Source organism: Pavona decussata, unplaced genomic scaffold (genome assembly GCF_977016875.1).
Source record: "Pavona decussata unplaced genomic scaffold, jaPavDecu1.1 SCAFFOLD_58, whole genome shotgun sequence".
Classification (NCBI taxonomy): Eukaryota; Metazoa; Cnidaria; class Anthozoa; order Scleractinia; family Agariciidae; genus Pavona; species Pavona decussata.
In genome coordinates this window covers 4565120-4579480 of record NW_028145480.1, presented here as the reverse complement: position 1 = coordinate 4579480, position 14361 = coordinate 4565120, and the positions used below count along the sequence as shown (strand labels likewise).

At 38.3% G+C, this 14361-nt stretch overlaps 1 protein-coding gene across 1 annotated transcript in view; it reads left to right on the top strand.

Moving 5' to 3' along the window:
- Positions 1-13865, top strand: part of LOC146479799 (uncharacterized) — a 52200-nt gene extending 38335 nt beyond the window's left edge. Inside the window, exons 44-53 of the mRNA XM_085110650.1 lie at positions 1025-1201; positions 1952-2128; positions 3179-3355; positions 3584-3760; positions 4337-4513; positions 5560-5748; positions 6482-6652; positions 9008-9301; positions 12348-12657; positions 13698-13865. Coding sequence (XP_084966776.1) covers positions 1025-1201; positions 1952-2128; positions 3179-3355; positions 3584-3760; positions 4337-4513; positions 5560-5748; positions 6482-6652; positions 9008-9301; positions 12348-12652 — 1844 coding nt within the window. The 3' untranslated portion in view covers positions 12653-12657; positions 13698-13865. The remainder of the gene's footprint in view (positions 1-1024; positions 1202-1951; positions 2129-3178; positions 3356-3583; positions 3761-4336; positions 4514-5559; positions 5749-6481; positions 6653-9007; positions 9302-12347; positions 12658-13697) is intronic.
- Positions 13866-14361: the final 496 nt, after the last annotated feature.

The window sequence follows — 14361 nt, the reverse complement described above, 5'->3', positions numbered from 1 at the left end:
CAATTTTCAGACCTGGCCCCAGTTGTTCAAAGAGTGGATAATTTTATCCACTGGATAGGTTAGTATCCCGCAGATGAAATGTGTGCAAGATTCTCCAGATAGCCCTATAATTTGTGGATAGATTAGAAGCGTATGTCAAATTTAAGTCTGGGAATTTGTGGAAAACTTGCCAAAAGCGTTAGTTGGAGGCCATGTGCTCCGCTTGATAGTGACTTATCCAGTGGATAAAGCTATCCGCTCTTTGAACAACTGGTGCCAGAATTTTAGAATTGACCTAATCTTGAGAAAAACATTATATAAAATACACATGGCATATACTAAATAAACCAATTTAGACAGAGTACAAATTAACAGCCAATCTAGTAACAAAATGCAAGGGAATAAAGAAATAAAAACATAAAGAATGTTAAATGCATCCTTCTGTGGTTAAGTAATTAACCTGCTACAGACGTCCTCTGGAGTAGTCGCTCAGATCGAAAGTGAAGTAGGACAGTTAGCACCTAGTACCTGTTTAGAGCATTTTTAATGTCTCTCAACCCATTTTCCATTATTTTCCATTCAAACTTAAATCCCTGCTACAATTTGGCTCAATTTGTATTATTCTAGATATCCGTATCCTTGAGCGGTGGGCAAATATTGAAAGACTACTCGGCATTCTATTTGCCGAAAAACAACTTAGGTTTATTAATTTAAAAGCCTCGCCTTCTAATACTATAATCTCTAATGTTCGTAACACGTGGAGAATATAAATTAATGCGGAACTCTTATAATCACCACCCAAACTCTTTCTAGAAAGGTACTGTTTCTCTTATTTAATTTATTGTAACATTTATAAAATGTTAGGTAAACTGGGAACCGTTTTTTTTTTGGGGGGGGGGGGGGAGGGTGGATGGGGGGAGGGGGGCAGGGCGGGGGGTCTCATGCCCCATCACCAACATTTTCCTAAACATGCACTCTTGTCAGCAAACATGTTTGAAAAGATGGAAAACGTTATTTCATTCTTTTTACTTGTCTTATATCATAGACGATGGTGGTTACTCAGAATGGAGTTCCTGGACCCAGTGTTCTACAACCTGCGGAAATGGGCGTCGAAGTCGCAGTCGGTCGTGCACCAATCCCCCTCCAAGTCCCGGAGGGAAGGACTGCTCACAACTTGGACCTGAGAAGGAAACTGGTGAATGTAACAGTGGCGGATGCCCAGGTATGTCTTATGATGCTACTAAAATATTTAAAAATGTGGTTGTGTTCACCGCATCCTGGTTACAGCTTCTGACAGCTGTTGTAAGTACTACAAACGGTCCTAAATTCACTGCTTTTCACTGAAAATTATGGCAAAAATACTGTACATCCTGTAGAATAATAAAAAATCCCTCAACAGGAACGATACAAAGTAAGGGGATCCTAATAAAAGCCTCAAAAACAACGATTTCAGTTGAAATCATTCTTATTGGACATCGACGCATTTCACACTGCACTGTGTTCATGCGCTGATTATGGCCTATGGAGGAATTTTGCCAGAAAATTAAAAGACTAGACCCTAAACAGTATATTTGAATGTTTTTTTGTCAATGTTATTTTATAATTCGTACTCTTATCGCATATCTCTCATAACCTTTTAAAACCAAAGACAAACTATGTGTGTTAAACTCTTAGTGCTCACTTATAAAAAAAAAAAAGAAAAAAAGGTGAAAAAGATAGGGAAACCATCATCACAACGGACAAAAGATGGATGTGGCCGTTTAATAGAGGTGGCCGCTTAAGAACTACTAGTAGTGTACTGAAAAAAAATACCAAACTTTTATAATGGGCCAATTAATAGGTTTTCTATTGTATTTAAAACAACATGAGAATTTTCTGGTCTTCTAAACGGATACTACAACTCATTGTATAACACGTTAATCTGTTGAACCTTTCCCTTTATTTTTTTACCATTTCATAATCACATTTATAGTCAACGGTGGTTACTCTGCCTGGGCATCATATGGCTCATGTTCAAAATCTTGTGGAGGCGGAGTGCAAACTCGTACCAGGACCTGCAACAATCCTCCCCCGGCGCATGGAGGAAATGACTGTAGAAATCTGGGGCCAAGTTCTTCTACCAGAGAATGCAACACTCAAGGATGCCCAGGTGCGACGAGACTCTGCCGTCCTTTATTTTACTTGTTTCACTTTAAATTTTTTTTTAACCGTCATAACGTTCTTTATACCTGGACTTGCGGAAAGACTTAATTATAATGTCAGGCCTGATGGTAGTCTCAATTTAGTAATAAATGGATTGGCCAGGTTAGTTTCTTTTCGCATCTATGGGGAGTGGAAACAAATGTTTGGTTTTTTAACAGAGTTGATAAGGTAATTTCGCCACTATAAAGACATTCAAGCGCTAACAACGCTCAAAACGTCAGCACTCAAATCTCTTGGCTTTAATTATCATATCAACTCTGTTCATAAAATATAAATCAAACATTTAATTAATTAATTACCTGCAAGAAATAAATGAACATTTCAAACGTAACTGTGAACTTGTATCCCGACAAAATAAATTGCAGATTTGCTGGAGAATCAAGGAATATTTTCATCTTACGTGAAGCTATTGTGAAATGCTTATCGGGGAATCGAATTTGTCTAGCTTTTCCTTAGCCTCTCACGCAGACGTTCTTAGGGGTTCGTCACGCGTTTGAAACCCTCAGGACGTCTGCGTGGGAGGCTAGCTTTTCCTTAGCTTATCATATCCTGAACATCCTGCTGGTAGAGTCTTCCACAAGACAAAAGCAATGGTCTTCTTATGGAGACGAATTGTACATTTTGGCACAGTAGATTTGAGAACTTAGATCAACAGGGATAATGTTTGTGGGAGCAGGGATGGCGCAGTGGTGATTCCTGGACTCGGCATCAAATGTGGGTTGAGTTTTTTGTTGGTTCTCGTCCTTGAACCGAGAGGTTTTTCTCCGGGTACTCCAGTTTTCCCCTCTTTTCAAAAACCAACATTTCTAAATTCCAATATCGATATGGAAAGTGTCCCCAATTAGTGCTCTGCGCTAAAGACATTGACACTTAAATAGAGTTATTTATATATTTATTTATTTTAATTTCTGTGTTCTTATCAAAGATGGCCAAAGAAACCTTAATAATCCATTTAAGTGATTCTAATTTTATTTTTTCTTTGAATTTCTTTTCCCAGTTGATGGTGGTTATAGTAATTGGGAATCTTGGAGCGATTGTTCTGTTTCGTGTGGAGGAGGGCGAAAGGCTCGCACCAGGAGTTGTGACAACCCGGCGCCGCAACATGGCGGAAAAGATTGCTCTGGTCTCGGACCTACGGTCCAAACTATCCAATGCAATACAAATGGTTGTCCTGGTAAGCGAAAAAAAAAAAATAAATAAATGTAGTAGTTTTAGTTTTGAATTTAGGAGAGACGTTTTCTAACGTTAAATTTATCCAAAACACCGCGCTTTGAATTTTTCCTCTACCGAGACAAATGCGAAGTTTGCTCTGATTTAAGACTTTGCACCGATACTTTCCTTTAATCCGCCACCTTTGGTTACAGTTATTTATTGCGCGTGGATATTTTTACTCATTTTACAGTTAATGGTGGATACTCTTCTTGGGGACCGTACAGTGCCTGCTCAAAGTCTTGTGGAGGTGGGTCTCAAACTCGAAACCGAGCTTGCACCAATCCACCCCCGGCTGCAGGAGGGGCAGACTGCAGTAAACTAGGACCAAGTTCTCAAAGCAGGGAATGCAACAACCAGAACTGTCCAAGTAAGAGCAATATTTTGTGCAGAGTCACTTAGATTAATCTTTTTTATGCAGATTTATACAGATCTGATTAACAAGAGCATCAGTTTAACGACAACACCACCACCAACAACAATGATTAACTGCAAAGCACTCAAAATAAATAAATAATAACTGATAATATAATAATAATAATAATAATAATAATAATAATAATAATAATAATAATAATAATAATAATAATAATAATAACAACAAGATCAGTTTACGCATTAATAAAAATAATAAAAATCCAGATACACATTGAAAAGCCAATCCAAGACAGGACAGGAGCGAGCCTCGTTACCACTGACTTGTTTTAAAGACCGTCTTTTAAGTCAATGCCCATTATCTTCGTTTTAGTTTATCAAAGAAGAAAGTTTATTATGAATAAATAAACAAGTAAATGAACAGCAAATCTTTCTTTAATTTCTCTTATTTAAACTATCGTGGGATACGCGCAAGGCTGATTGAAGAACCTCACACATATACGTTTAATTGTTATCCACGTGATCTTCAATATAATGCACTCTTCATTGCTCTGATTTTCATTTCTTGAAGTTAATGGAGGGTACACTGAGTGGGGAGTTTGGGCAGACTGTTCTGTTTCATGTGGGGGAGGACGACGTTTTCGCAACAGAAAATGCACCAACCCCGTGCCGCAACATGGTGGAAAAGACTGTTCGAGCCTTGGACCATCGACCGAGACCGAAGAATGTAATACAAAGGGATGTCCAGGTAGATCTTCCTTTCGTGCAGAGCATGAAAAAAATGAAATGGGACGAGATGATTCCTACTCGCTTGGGTTTATACCAAAATCAAAACAATAAGCGGACATTACAAAATAATTTTAAGAATTTTTTAAAATTCAAGAGTTTTAAAAAAAAATTAAGATTAAAAAAAAAAAAAACTCTCTCATTATTAGGGTGGCGGGCAGATACATTCTCTAGATCAATTTTTTAGTGAAATTAAATCATGATTTGAAGGACGATGCCTCCTGATAAAGAAATATCCTTGCACAGCTAATGACTATGCGGGAAGCCAAGGGCAAGGCCTTTAATTTTGGAATCCAAATTGAAAATTGGGAGTAACCACACATTTTCAAAGATAATTAAGCAACAATATTATAAAAATCCTTAAAACACAAACAACGCATAGCATTATTTTTTTTTTAATTGAAGCTTAATTATCTCTGAAATATGTGTGGTTATTCCCTACTTTCTTCTTGGATTCCAATTTAACAACCCAATAATACCTCTGTATCAAGAACTTCCGTCCTTAAGGAACGTGAGTTTCTCCGACCATTACGTGGTGTGCAGAACGTATGCGCAGTAACTAAATGAGGCGCCGCCCTAGCTTAATGTACTGTTTTAGTTCATTACTTTTCACGGAATGTCCGTAGTTACCAAATATTGCATTAAGGCAGACATAGATCACAGTTTGGGGAACCGGGATGGCGCAGTGGTGAGAGCACTCGCCTCCCACCAATGTGGCCCCTGTTCGATTCCCGGTGTTGACGCCATATGTGGGTTGGATTTTTTTATTGGTTCTCGTCCCTGCTCCGAGGGTTTTTCTCCGAGTACTCCGGTTTTCCTCCCTCCACAACAACCAACATTTCCAAATTTTAATTTGACCTGGAAAGAGTGGAGAGAAGAGCCCCTCCATGGATTGCACTGAGATTCCCATCATTTATTTATTTAATTATTTATCTATTTTTAACTAAAACAAGAGCACTTTTTCTCACTTTTCTGGCCATGACTGTTGTTTTCGCAACAATGTTTTAGTGGACGGTGGATACGGTCCATGGGGAAGCTGGAGTCAGTGCTCCATAACTTGCGGAAAGAAGAAGGGGGTAACGACGCGTGATAGATTGTGCAACCACCCAGCACCGCAAAATGGGGGCAGTGATTGCTCTAACCTTGGAAAAGGCAGTGAAACAAAAACATGTAAACCACCAGTGAAGAGATGCCCAGGTACTATACTATTATACAAAAGAGCACTATTGTTCCATGCTTTGAAAACTAATTATCGCATGCTTTAATCGAAAATTTTAAACTACGTTTTCAATTTGAGTCAAGCCATGCCCAGATACTTTACTGCTATAGAAACGGGCCGTAGCGTTCCCGGGATGTTTTGAAAAATAATAATCGCTTACTTTAATCGAATTTTTAAAATTACGTTTTTAGTTGCCAACTCAAGAAAGCAAAGCTCTACTCGTTGCTATGTAAATTATTTATTTTTTTAAGAACTACTTGTGGGAATGCCTTATCACAAAATTCAACCCAAAGCCAAGGCCTCCCTTGACCTTAAACTCTGACGCTTTCTCGCGAGCATCGTGTGCTCACGAAGAATTTGAAATTGTTCAAATGCTCTTCTCAAGCTAATTTGTAATTGAATGTGGTCTTTATAATAATAAACGTTCGTAAATTTGATTTGAATTTCTCCAAGAAATATTAATGGAATTGAGAAACCATGTCACTCGTCTGCCCTTAGTGTTTACAACCCACTTCTCTGTGTTTGGAAATCTAATGAAGCACGAGTGCTTGATATATTGCATAAAAATCGATGGAAGTTCAATTGTAACTTTCATACAATCTCATCGACCCTGAAGTGATCTTAAGGACTTTAAACTATTTTTAGCTCTGTCCTGAGTCACCTTTATGTTTCCTTGTTTAAATTTCTTTTTTAACAACGTTTTGTCTTTAGTGGACGGAAAGTGGAGTGCGTGGACAGCATGGAGTGGATGTTCCGTTACATGTGGAGGAGGAAGCAGGAAAAGGACACGGCAGTGCAATAATCCTAAACCTAAAGGTGGCGGGAAAGACTGCGAAGGACCAAAGGAAGAATCTCAGGAATGTAACACTTTCAAGTGTGGGCGTAAGTACGCAATTCTCTTGTGTTCTCAAACTCTAATAATTCATAAACCGAAAACAAAGAAAATCACTTCTGTGAAGCATTGATTTTCCTCAGAGATGATCTTAATTATTGCACAATTTCTGGGAAAATCACTACCACTCTACCGTGACGTAATTATTCAAAATATCTGATGAACTTTTAGCTTTGATTTCCTCAAAGAGCTATTAATAGATTGAGAAGCTATATTAAACACTCAAAAAGTGACTAATCCAATTTCCAAACACACTTGAAGTTGGTTGAAAAAAAAGGCAATACCTCATTTTTTAAACCCACCTCAACCAACGTTTTTTTCAACCCTCTCAGTCATTTTAGATGTATTTTACATAATGATTGCATCAACGCATACATATTTTATTGGCTAATCCCCACTGGGCTTTTCAGAGTCAATTTGACATTACATAACTAAGTACAAGACAATGATAAAAGAAGATAAAGCTGGTGGATTAACTAAAACAGTCATTAAGAAGTTTTTGCCTAAGTAAGCGCTTGAACACCGTCACGGAAGGGCTAAGTTTGAGCGAAGGCTGCAACTCATTCCACAGAGAGGTCGCTCGATATTGAAAGGTCCTTTGGCCGCTAGCAGTGCGGAAGGGTGGTATGTTCAAAAGTTGAGAGTTTCTGGTATTCCTTGTCGAGACGGCGGATCTTCTGTCATTGATAGGCTATATTTGTTGCTTATTTGTCAAAAACGGCGTAAATACTCTAGTTTAATTAGATGCCAGGTGCATGTTATCTCAAACTTTGATAGACATTTTGACTAAATCCTCGTAACACAACTTCTGTAAGTATAAACGAATGCATCGGATTTTCGGAGGTATAAGCGTTTATACTCGAAAGAAGGAAGATTGAAATTAAACTGCAAGAGCATTGGTCTACAGGGATCCCGAATGCTTTACAACTGTATTCTTTTTATAAAGTGATCAGTAGCTGTAAAGTGCTCGGGTTCCCTGAACTCTGAAGCTGTTACAATTTCAAACATGACCTTGAACTTCTGACGCCATGCATTCGTTATGTTTTAGATAACTATGACTGCGATAACCCTTCAGTTCAGTTCAGTTCAGTTTATTGTTTTTCCATAAATTGTACAATAGAAAAATTATTTATATAGAGAATAATACATGAGCGCGCGGAGATATGGAATTTATCTTCGAGTGTTCACATCGATATCGAACGAGTGAGCGCAGCGAAAGAGTGAGATATCGAATGTGAACACAAGAAGATAAATCCCATATCTCCAAGCGTCCATGTATTATTCTGTTCATTACATAAACAACAATCAGCCATTCCATAAGCCAAAACCATGCCACATAGTCGAGAACCCGATAAATGTATTTCATTGTTTAAAATACTCCAGTGAAAACTCGGAGCTCTACAAAGTACAGTAAAAATAAACGAAAACGTAAACGAAAGTGCAAGTTGCTATGGCAACAAAAGAAGATTTCCTGATTTCTGATTGGCTGATATTTTTACATGTGAAAAATATCGCATTTTTACATGTAAAAATATATGGATTTTCTCAGTGGCAGAAATCCGAATAAAACACTGCTGTTCATATAATAATATTATTTAACTACTAATGGCGAAGAAGCCCAAGGAAGCCACCGGGCTTATAAGGAATGAGCTCCCTCAGTTAAGTAATTAAGACAAAGTATACATGGGACCAAAATCAATGGCAGAGCTACAGTAAATCTTAAAATATATTACAAAGTCATATTAATCATAGTTAGGCTAAGAAAAAAAAAAAGCGAAAGTGAAAGTCAAAAGCAGAGGTAAATAAATAAATATACAAATGAATATTTATAATAAGAAGAATGCTTTCAGCTTACTACAAAAGGAAGCAGAAAGAACGTTTAAGACTATAATCCATTTATTTAAATAGAGTCTAACTTAGGCCCCGACTTAGACAATCAGTGGGCCTCCAAATCTGTTAATAAGTGGTTTAGTTTAAGTAGATAAATAGTTTTGTAGTCTTTGATGCAAGCCTTCTTGCCACCGTCGGTAGTAGACAATGTTTAGATATGATTGTTGGCAAAATTGAAAATAGCTTAGAACATGGTTTTGTTAAGCTACCCTCTGCCTTTTAATAACTGACCCTATATGCCTTACCGCTCTCGTAGTTTTGCTCGTCAAGTAACCTGTTGTCGTTAGTGTATTCATCTTGGCTTATCTACTTTTTTTTTATTTAAATCGGGCGCACAGTAATTGGCTTCTTACCGTTGTGGATACGCTGCCTAATTTAATTCAGTATGTTGTAAATGTTGTAAATGGCAAAGCTAATAACATGACATAAAAAAATGTCATTCACTATATCAACAGCGGAATGGAAGCCAGTTGGTTGCTTCAAAAACATCGATCGAGTACTCGATGAGGTTTTAGCAAGAGTCGGAAACAAACCATCGATAACCAGTCGCTACGACGCATGCGTAGAAGCTGCTGGCAAGGCAGGTATCATGTTGTTTGGTTTGGACGACAAAAGATGCTGGACCAGCCAAAGTGCGCATGTTTCATACGGCAAATATGGAACCTCAGGTCAATGCAAGACCAAGAAGGGAAAAAGTGGGGGCCTCACGGTCGCAGGAACTATGTACGTTTATCAGAAAGACGCAGGAGGTAAAAACTTACTTTATCAGAAACGTAATCATTGTATTATAAAAAGGTCCTTTTAGTTAAACCTCTCTCTACGATTCGCTCCTAAATAATTACATGATTTTATGGAGCACTATCGTAAGTGACCATTTTGCCGTCAAATCTAAATTTCTTCAAATAGGCCATAGTTTGGCACAAAGACTGGTTAACGTGTAAGGAACTTACTTGCATATTTTTTTATTAGGAAATTTAGGCTTAAAAGATTAGTCTGCCACTTTCTGCTACAAACTGAATCAACTCAAGGGTAGCATTGCTGACATCCTTGGTAAACGTTTGAACTGAAACGATTAAAATAACACAAAAGTGGCTACTCTTTTTGTGCTGGTTGCTCAAGCAAATTACGGAACGTGGGGGTTTCTGAGGCTCCAGACATTTTGAGGGGTTATGTTTTGGGTTGTTGTGGGTTGTTTGGTTCGGTTTAGGACTTCCTGGGAGTTTAATATCTCTCGAGGGAGATAATTTCAGCTTTTGTTATAGATTCCTTTTTCTTGATCAATTAAGTATGGCACCAGACATCTAAGGTATGGGATTCCGTCCCTTTAGCCTCTTGGTCTGTATATAGTCAGAGACCGCTGCAAGAAACGTATCTTTCCATTGATGCCAGTCAGTATTTATATCGTCACTGGCTATGACCGAAGAGAGGTTTTTGCTGACAGCAGACCCTCAAAGTGGCCTTTTGCATAATCGTAGACAAATCTCAGAGATTTTGGTAGGGCTTTTATAAAAGTGTTAAACTGGAAAATAATGACGCTGTGGTCTGTAAAAAAAACCTGTATCTTTTGAAAACAATCAGTGTCGGTTACATTGACACGGTTCGGCACGCTCGTGATTACAAGGTCAAGTACGTTGTTGCGTTTTTTTTAGTTGTGTCAAGAGGCGGTCGTGTAGACTTTCAATAAAGGCTAGTTCGTTAGCACCAGATGCGCTGTCAATGGAGTCCCAGAGGATGTCTGGCAAATTGAAGTCACCCGAAATTACCATGTTGTCGAACTGGTCACAAACTTCATGCAGAAAATTATTGAATACATCCATCCAACCTGGGTCTCCATTGGGTGGCCTATAGCAAAAACAGAATAAATTCTTTGACTAGTAAGCGTAGTAATTTTGGCAAAATTGACCTCAAGCTGTTGCAGCTTGGCTTCCGATGCAGGTTTAAATTCTCTAACAGCTTTAAAGGAGGCTGTTTTGATTGCGATAAGAACTCCACCATCACCTCGATCAGACCGATCTCTCCTAAATATTGTAAAGCAAGAATGCAATATTTCAGAGTTGCTGATATTTTCGTTCAACCATGTCTCATTGACGCATATAACGTCAGAGTTTTCGGCCTACGCCAGGTCCAGGAAGCGATGGAGGTTACGCAAGGATTGCCAGTTTATTGTGCTGTCTTTGTGATAACTTTTTAAACTTCTGACATTCATCACGAGGCAATTGATCTTACCAATAGTCCAAGCAGAAATCGGTCCAGTTAGGATTGACGTCACCAGACATCAAGAGGCGAAAGGTTATAGCATCTGAGTTGTTGTAGTAACAAAAGTGGCACATTTTCATTGCATGACACAGTAATAAGTGTTGACTTAATAACCAAAAACAGAGCTCTTCGAGTGACAACCTGATTCTCTTAACAATGTCAACAATTCATTGAAGGATCAATCGTTTTAGAGAAAACGGCAATAAAAATTGTAAGAATGAAATAAGGTAAAAGGACTCCAAGACTAGCGGCACCTCCAAGACTACAGGTCGTTTGACGTTTGAACGCGAGTCATCCTTCTGTCATTTTAGACCGTGTGCATGCTCAAACCTCAAAACGTACCTCATGGAGGAAAAAAATGACTACATTGTCATATATATACATGGCTGAATCGCAGTTTAAGTCAGTAAAGTGGAACTGAGGTGCCGACGAAAGGGATCTGTCTCATTTGGTCTAGGGCCCGACTTTTCTCTTCCTCACTGTCTTGTCGGGGACTAGGTATCGGAAAGCAGCGCGGAACCATCTCCAGCTGGCATAAGCGAACCGCGGACCGAAATCTCGTGGTGCATCGTTATGGTACAACGCTCTGGCAAAGTGTCCCGAGGTGTCGCTGTTGGCTGTATTTTTCTTCTTTTTCACCATTTTGATATTACGGCTGGCAAGTCGCCCGAAGACATCGTAGGGAAAGAAGGCGATCATGTCCCTTGTCATGTCCTTGTCACATTGTCGACGGGCATCGTGTACTATTCATAGCCTTTAAGCCAATTCTGCACATTAAACATGTTCCCTTGAAAATGTAACATCGATAAATACATTTATTTATTACGTGTAGGGAGGATTGCAGCCCTTAGGTGTCCAAGATCAAGGGCCTGTTTCACAGGAAATTTCCTCCGCTAATCTGGAGAGATTCTCGGAAAAAAATAGTAGGCAAACATGAAATAATTACGGCACAGCAGGATACTAAAACTCGAGAAATTCGAAATCTTTTCCGTGAATGTCACCGAAAAATTGAGAGGATATTCTAAATTCCTGGAAGAGGGTAATTTTATTGGTCAAAAATGCCTGGAGAGGCCCGTGTGTATTTTACGGCCTTTTTGAGTGGAAGAAAAGCGCTGGACATATTTTGTGTAAAATAGTTTTTCATGAAACAGTGGAGCCACCGTTATTTCCTGGCGCGCTACTTGCATCCAAATTTCATTGATAAAGAAGTCGTTAGAGCGAACAGTCAAATACGAGTTTTCACGAGCCTGACAAGGGTCCTGAAAGGCAGGAAAAACAAACGAGAATTTTTTACCCAGCTAGAACCAGTGTTTCAATAAAAAAAATCTCAAAAAACTAGATATTTAGAAACGTTCCAGCCAGTTAACCGTCTAATGTTTTCGGTTCCCAGACAGCTCTATTCCAACCTGCAGAGCGGGTTTTTAGTCGAGCGGCCCCATCAGGTACTCCTGTTTAATTCACAGAATGCCGAATATCTTTTATTTTGTTTTCTTAGTACTTGTTTTACTTACAGGCAGACGCGTTTCTATTTCTCTTTAGGTACATGGCAATCCAAGGGCTGTTTTGTCAACTTGGCGCCAACGAAGGCCCTTCCAGACGCTATCGACAGTAACGTGAGTCAGATTCAAGGAAATGACAACATTTTCGACTACTGTACAAAGAAAGCAGATTCGTTTGGTTACAAAATGTTTGGCGCCGATGACAAGAATTGCTGGGCAGGAGATGACGCCGAGAACACGTTTGACAAATACGGTGCGTCCTCGAAATGTTCTGTCAGCAAAAGCGGAAATGGATCTGGAAAAGAGATCAATGGAGACATGTTCGTCTACCGTTATGTGGAATGATAGAGGCATGTTGTTTTGTTTACTTTTGAATGTTAACAAATAAGAGTCGAATCCGCTCGCTGTTCAACCTTTAACCTTTAGGACATATATCTCTCATAGTGCAACTAATTAGATGTTTGTGTGATCTTTTTTTGCTTCTTGAATTGCATCTCGCAGGCTTAAAAAAAGGTGTAAATTGGGTTATAAGAAAAGAACCCAAAGCTTTCTGTTGTCTTTATTGGTTAAGCCACAGCCTAAATTAAAAAAAAAAAACAAAAAAACAGAAGTACTTTACTATCAATCAATATACTGAACTCTAGGAATTCCCCCTCAACGCTTTGACAACGCTTTAAGTTACATGATGCACCCATTGAACAGAGTTTTGTTTTGATTGGACTGGAGCGATTTTCAATTACGACTGACTGAGTGTTAATTTCTGATTGTTTTTGTATTGCATTACTACGCTTTGGCTCTACTTACTAACGCCCAATTATAAAAATTAGAAATGAAAGGATAAAACGAAATTTGAGCTTAATTGACCAAAAATAAAAAGTCCCATCCGAACAGAAGGGAGTTACGATTTTGAAAGTTTTTTATTTTCACTGTTAGCACAGCGTAATAACAGCGAGTACAGTAACAAATTTGCTTTTGTGTAATACCCATCATGACGCGATAGTCACTGGCAGTTTTGTCTGTACTATGATAAAGCAAGCGCGTTTTAGATCGAATAAACTGGATGGTTACAAAATAAGTAATTATATATAGCCTCCATTTCGTTTGCTAGTATATCGATCTGATGATTTGAGATTGTTTTGACTCTTACTTTTACATTCCCCTTAAACGTTTCAGTCCGATATACAAGCCTCCTGGATGGTTCTATTTAGTAGTGAAGATCCTGTTAAGATGATTTGTTTTATTAAAATGGATCAATAAAATGAATTCATAACTAATGATTATAATGATCATGATGATGGTAAAAACATGTACTCATCCCGTTCACTCCGCTGGTAATTATTGAGATTAAATTTCTAAGCATAATTCTTACGGTTTTTTTACATCTTTACAGGCTGTGAATTCAGAAAATCGGAACGGAAAAGGCCAGTGTCATAAACCATGGGAAATATTAAGGGGTGTAGGCTTATACAAAAATGATGACGATAGCTGGATTGGGCAAGGTTATTTCTTTATGTAGCACTTTATCTGTTAGAAGAAAATAAAAGAACATTCAAAATCCTACCGTTTCCTGTTTTTTTCTCAGCAGTGAAATAACATGCAAGCAGACTTTGAGGCATCCCAAGTACCGTGTGGAAGATAATATAAACTGTTCGAACTCTCCATCTTCACGTTTAAAGAATTAACCTTTGTCTCCATCCACACAACTGTAACAAAATAAACAGACACAATCTGGCTGTTATTGGCAAACAAGCGTTCAACATATGAAAGCTGGGTATAAACAATATTTCTATTCCATTTTCACAGGCGTCTTACACACCTAAAATGGTTCTAATGCAAACATATCACAAAATATGGGAGCATTCTGTTTTTAACGAGCGAGATGAAAACTTTATTTTAATTTAATCAGAATTTAATCAAACTCATAAATTATGAATTAGTCTACGCATACAGGTAGAGAATTCACCATCAGCTTCCATTACGGACTAAAAAACAAGGACGCAAATCAACGAAACGAATAATTTATTCTTAAAGTGCCTATGAAGCGAAAATTGTCT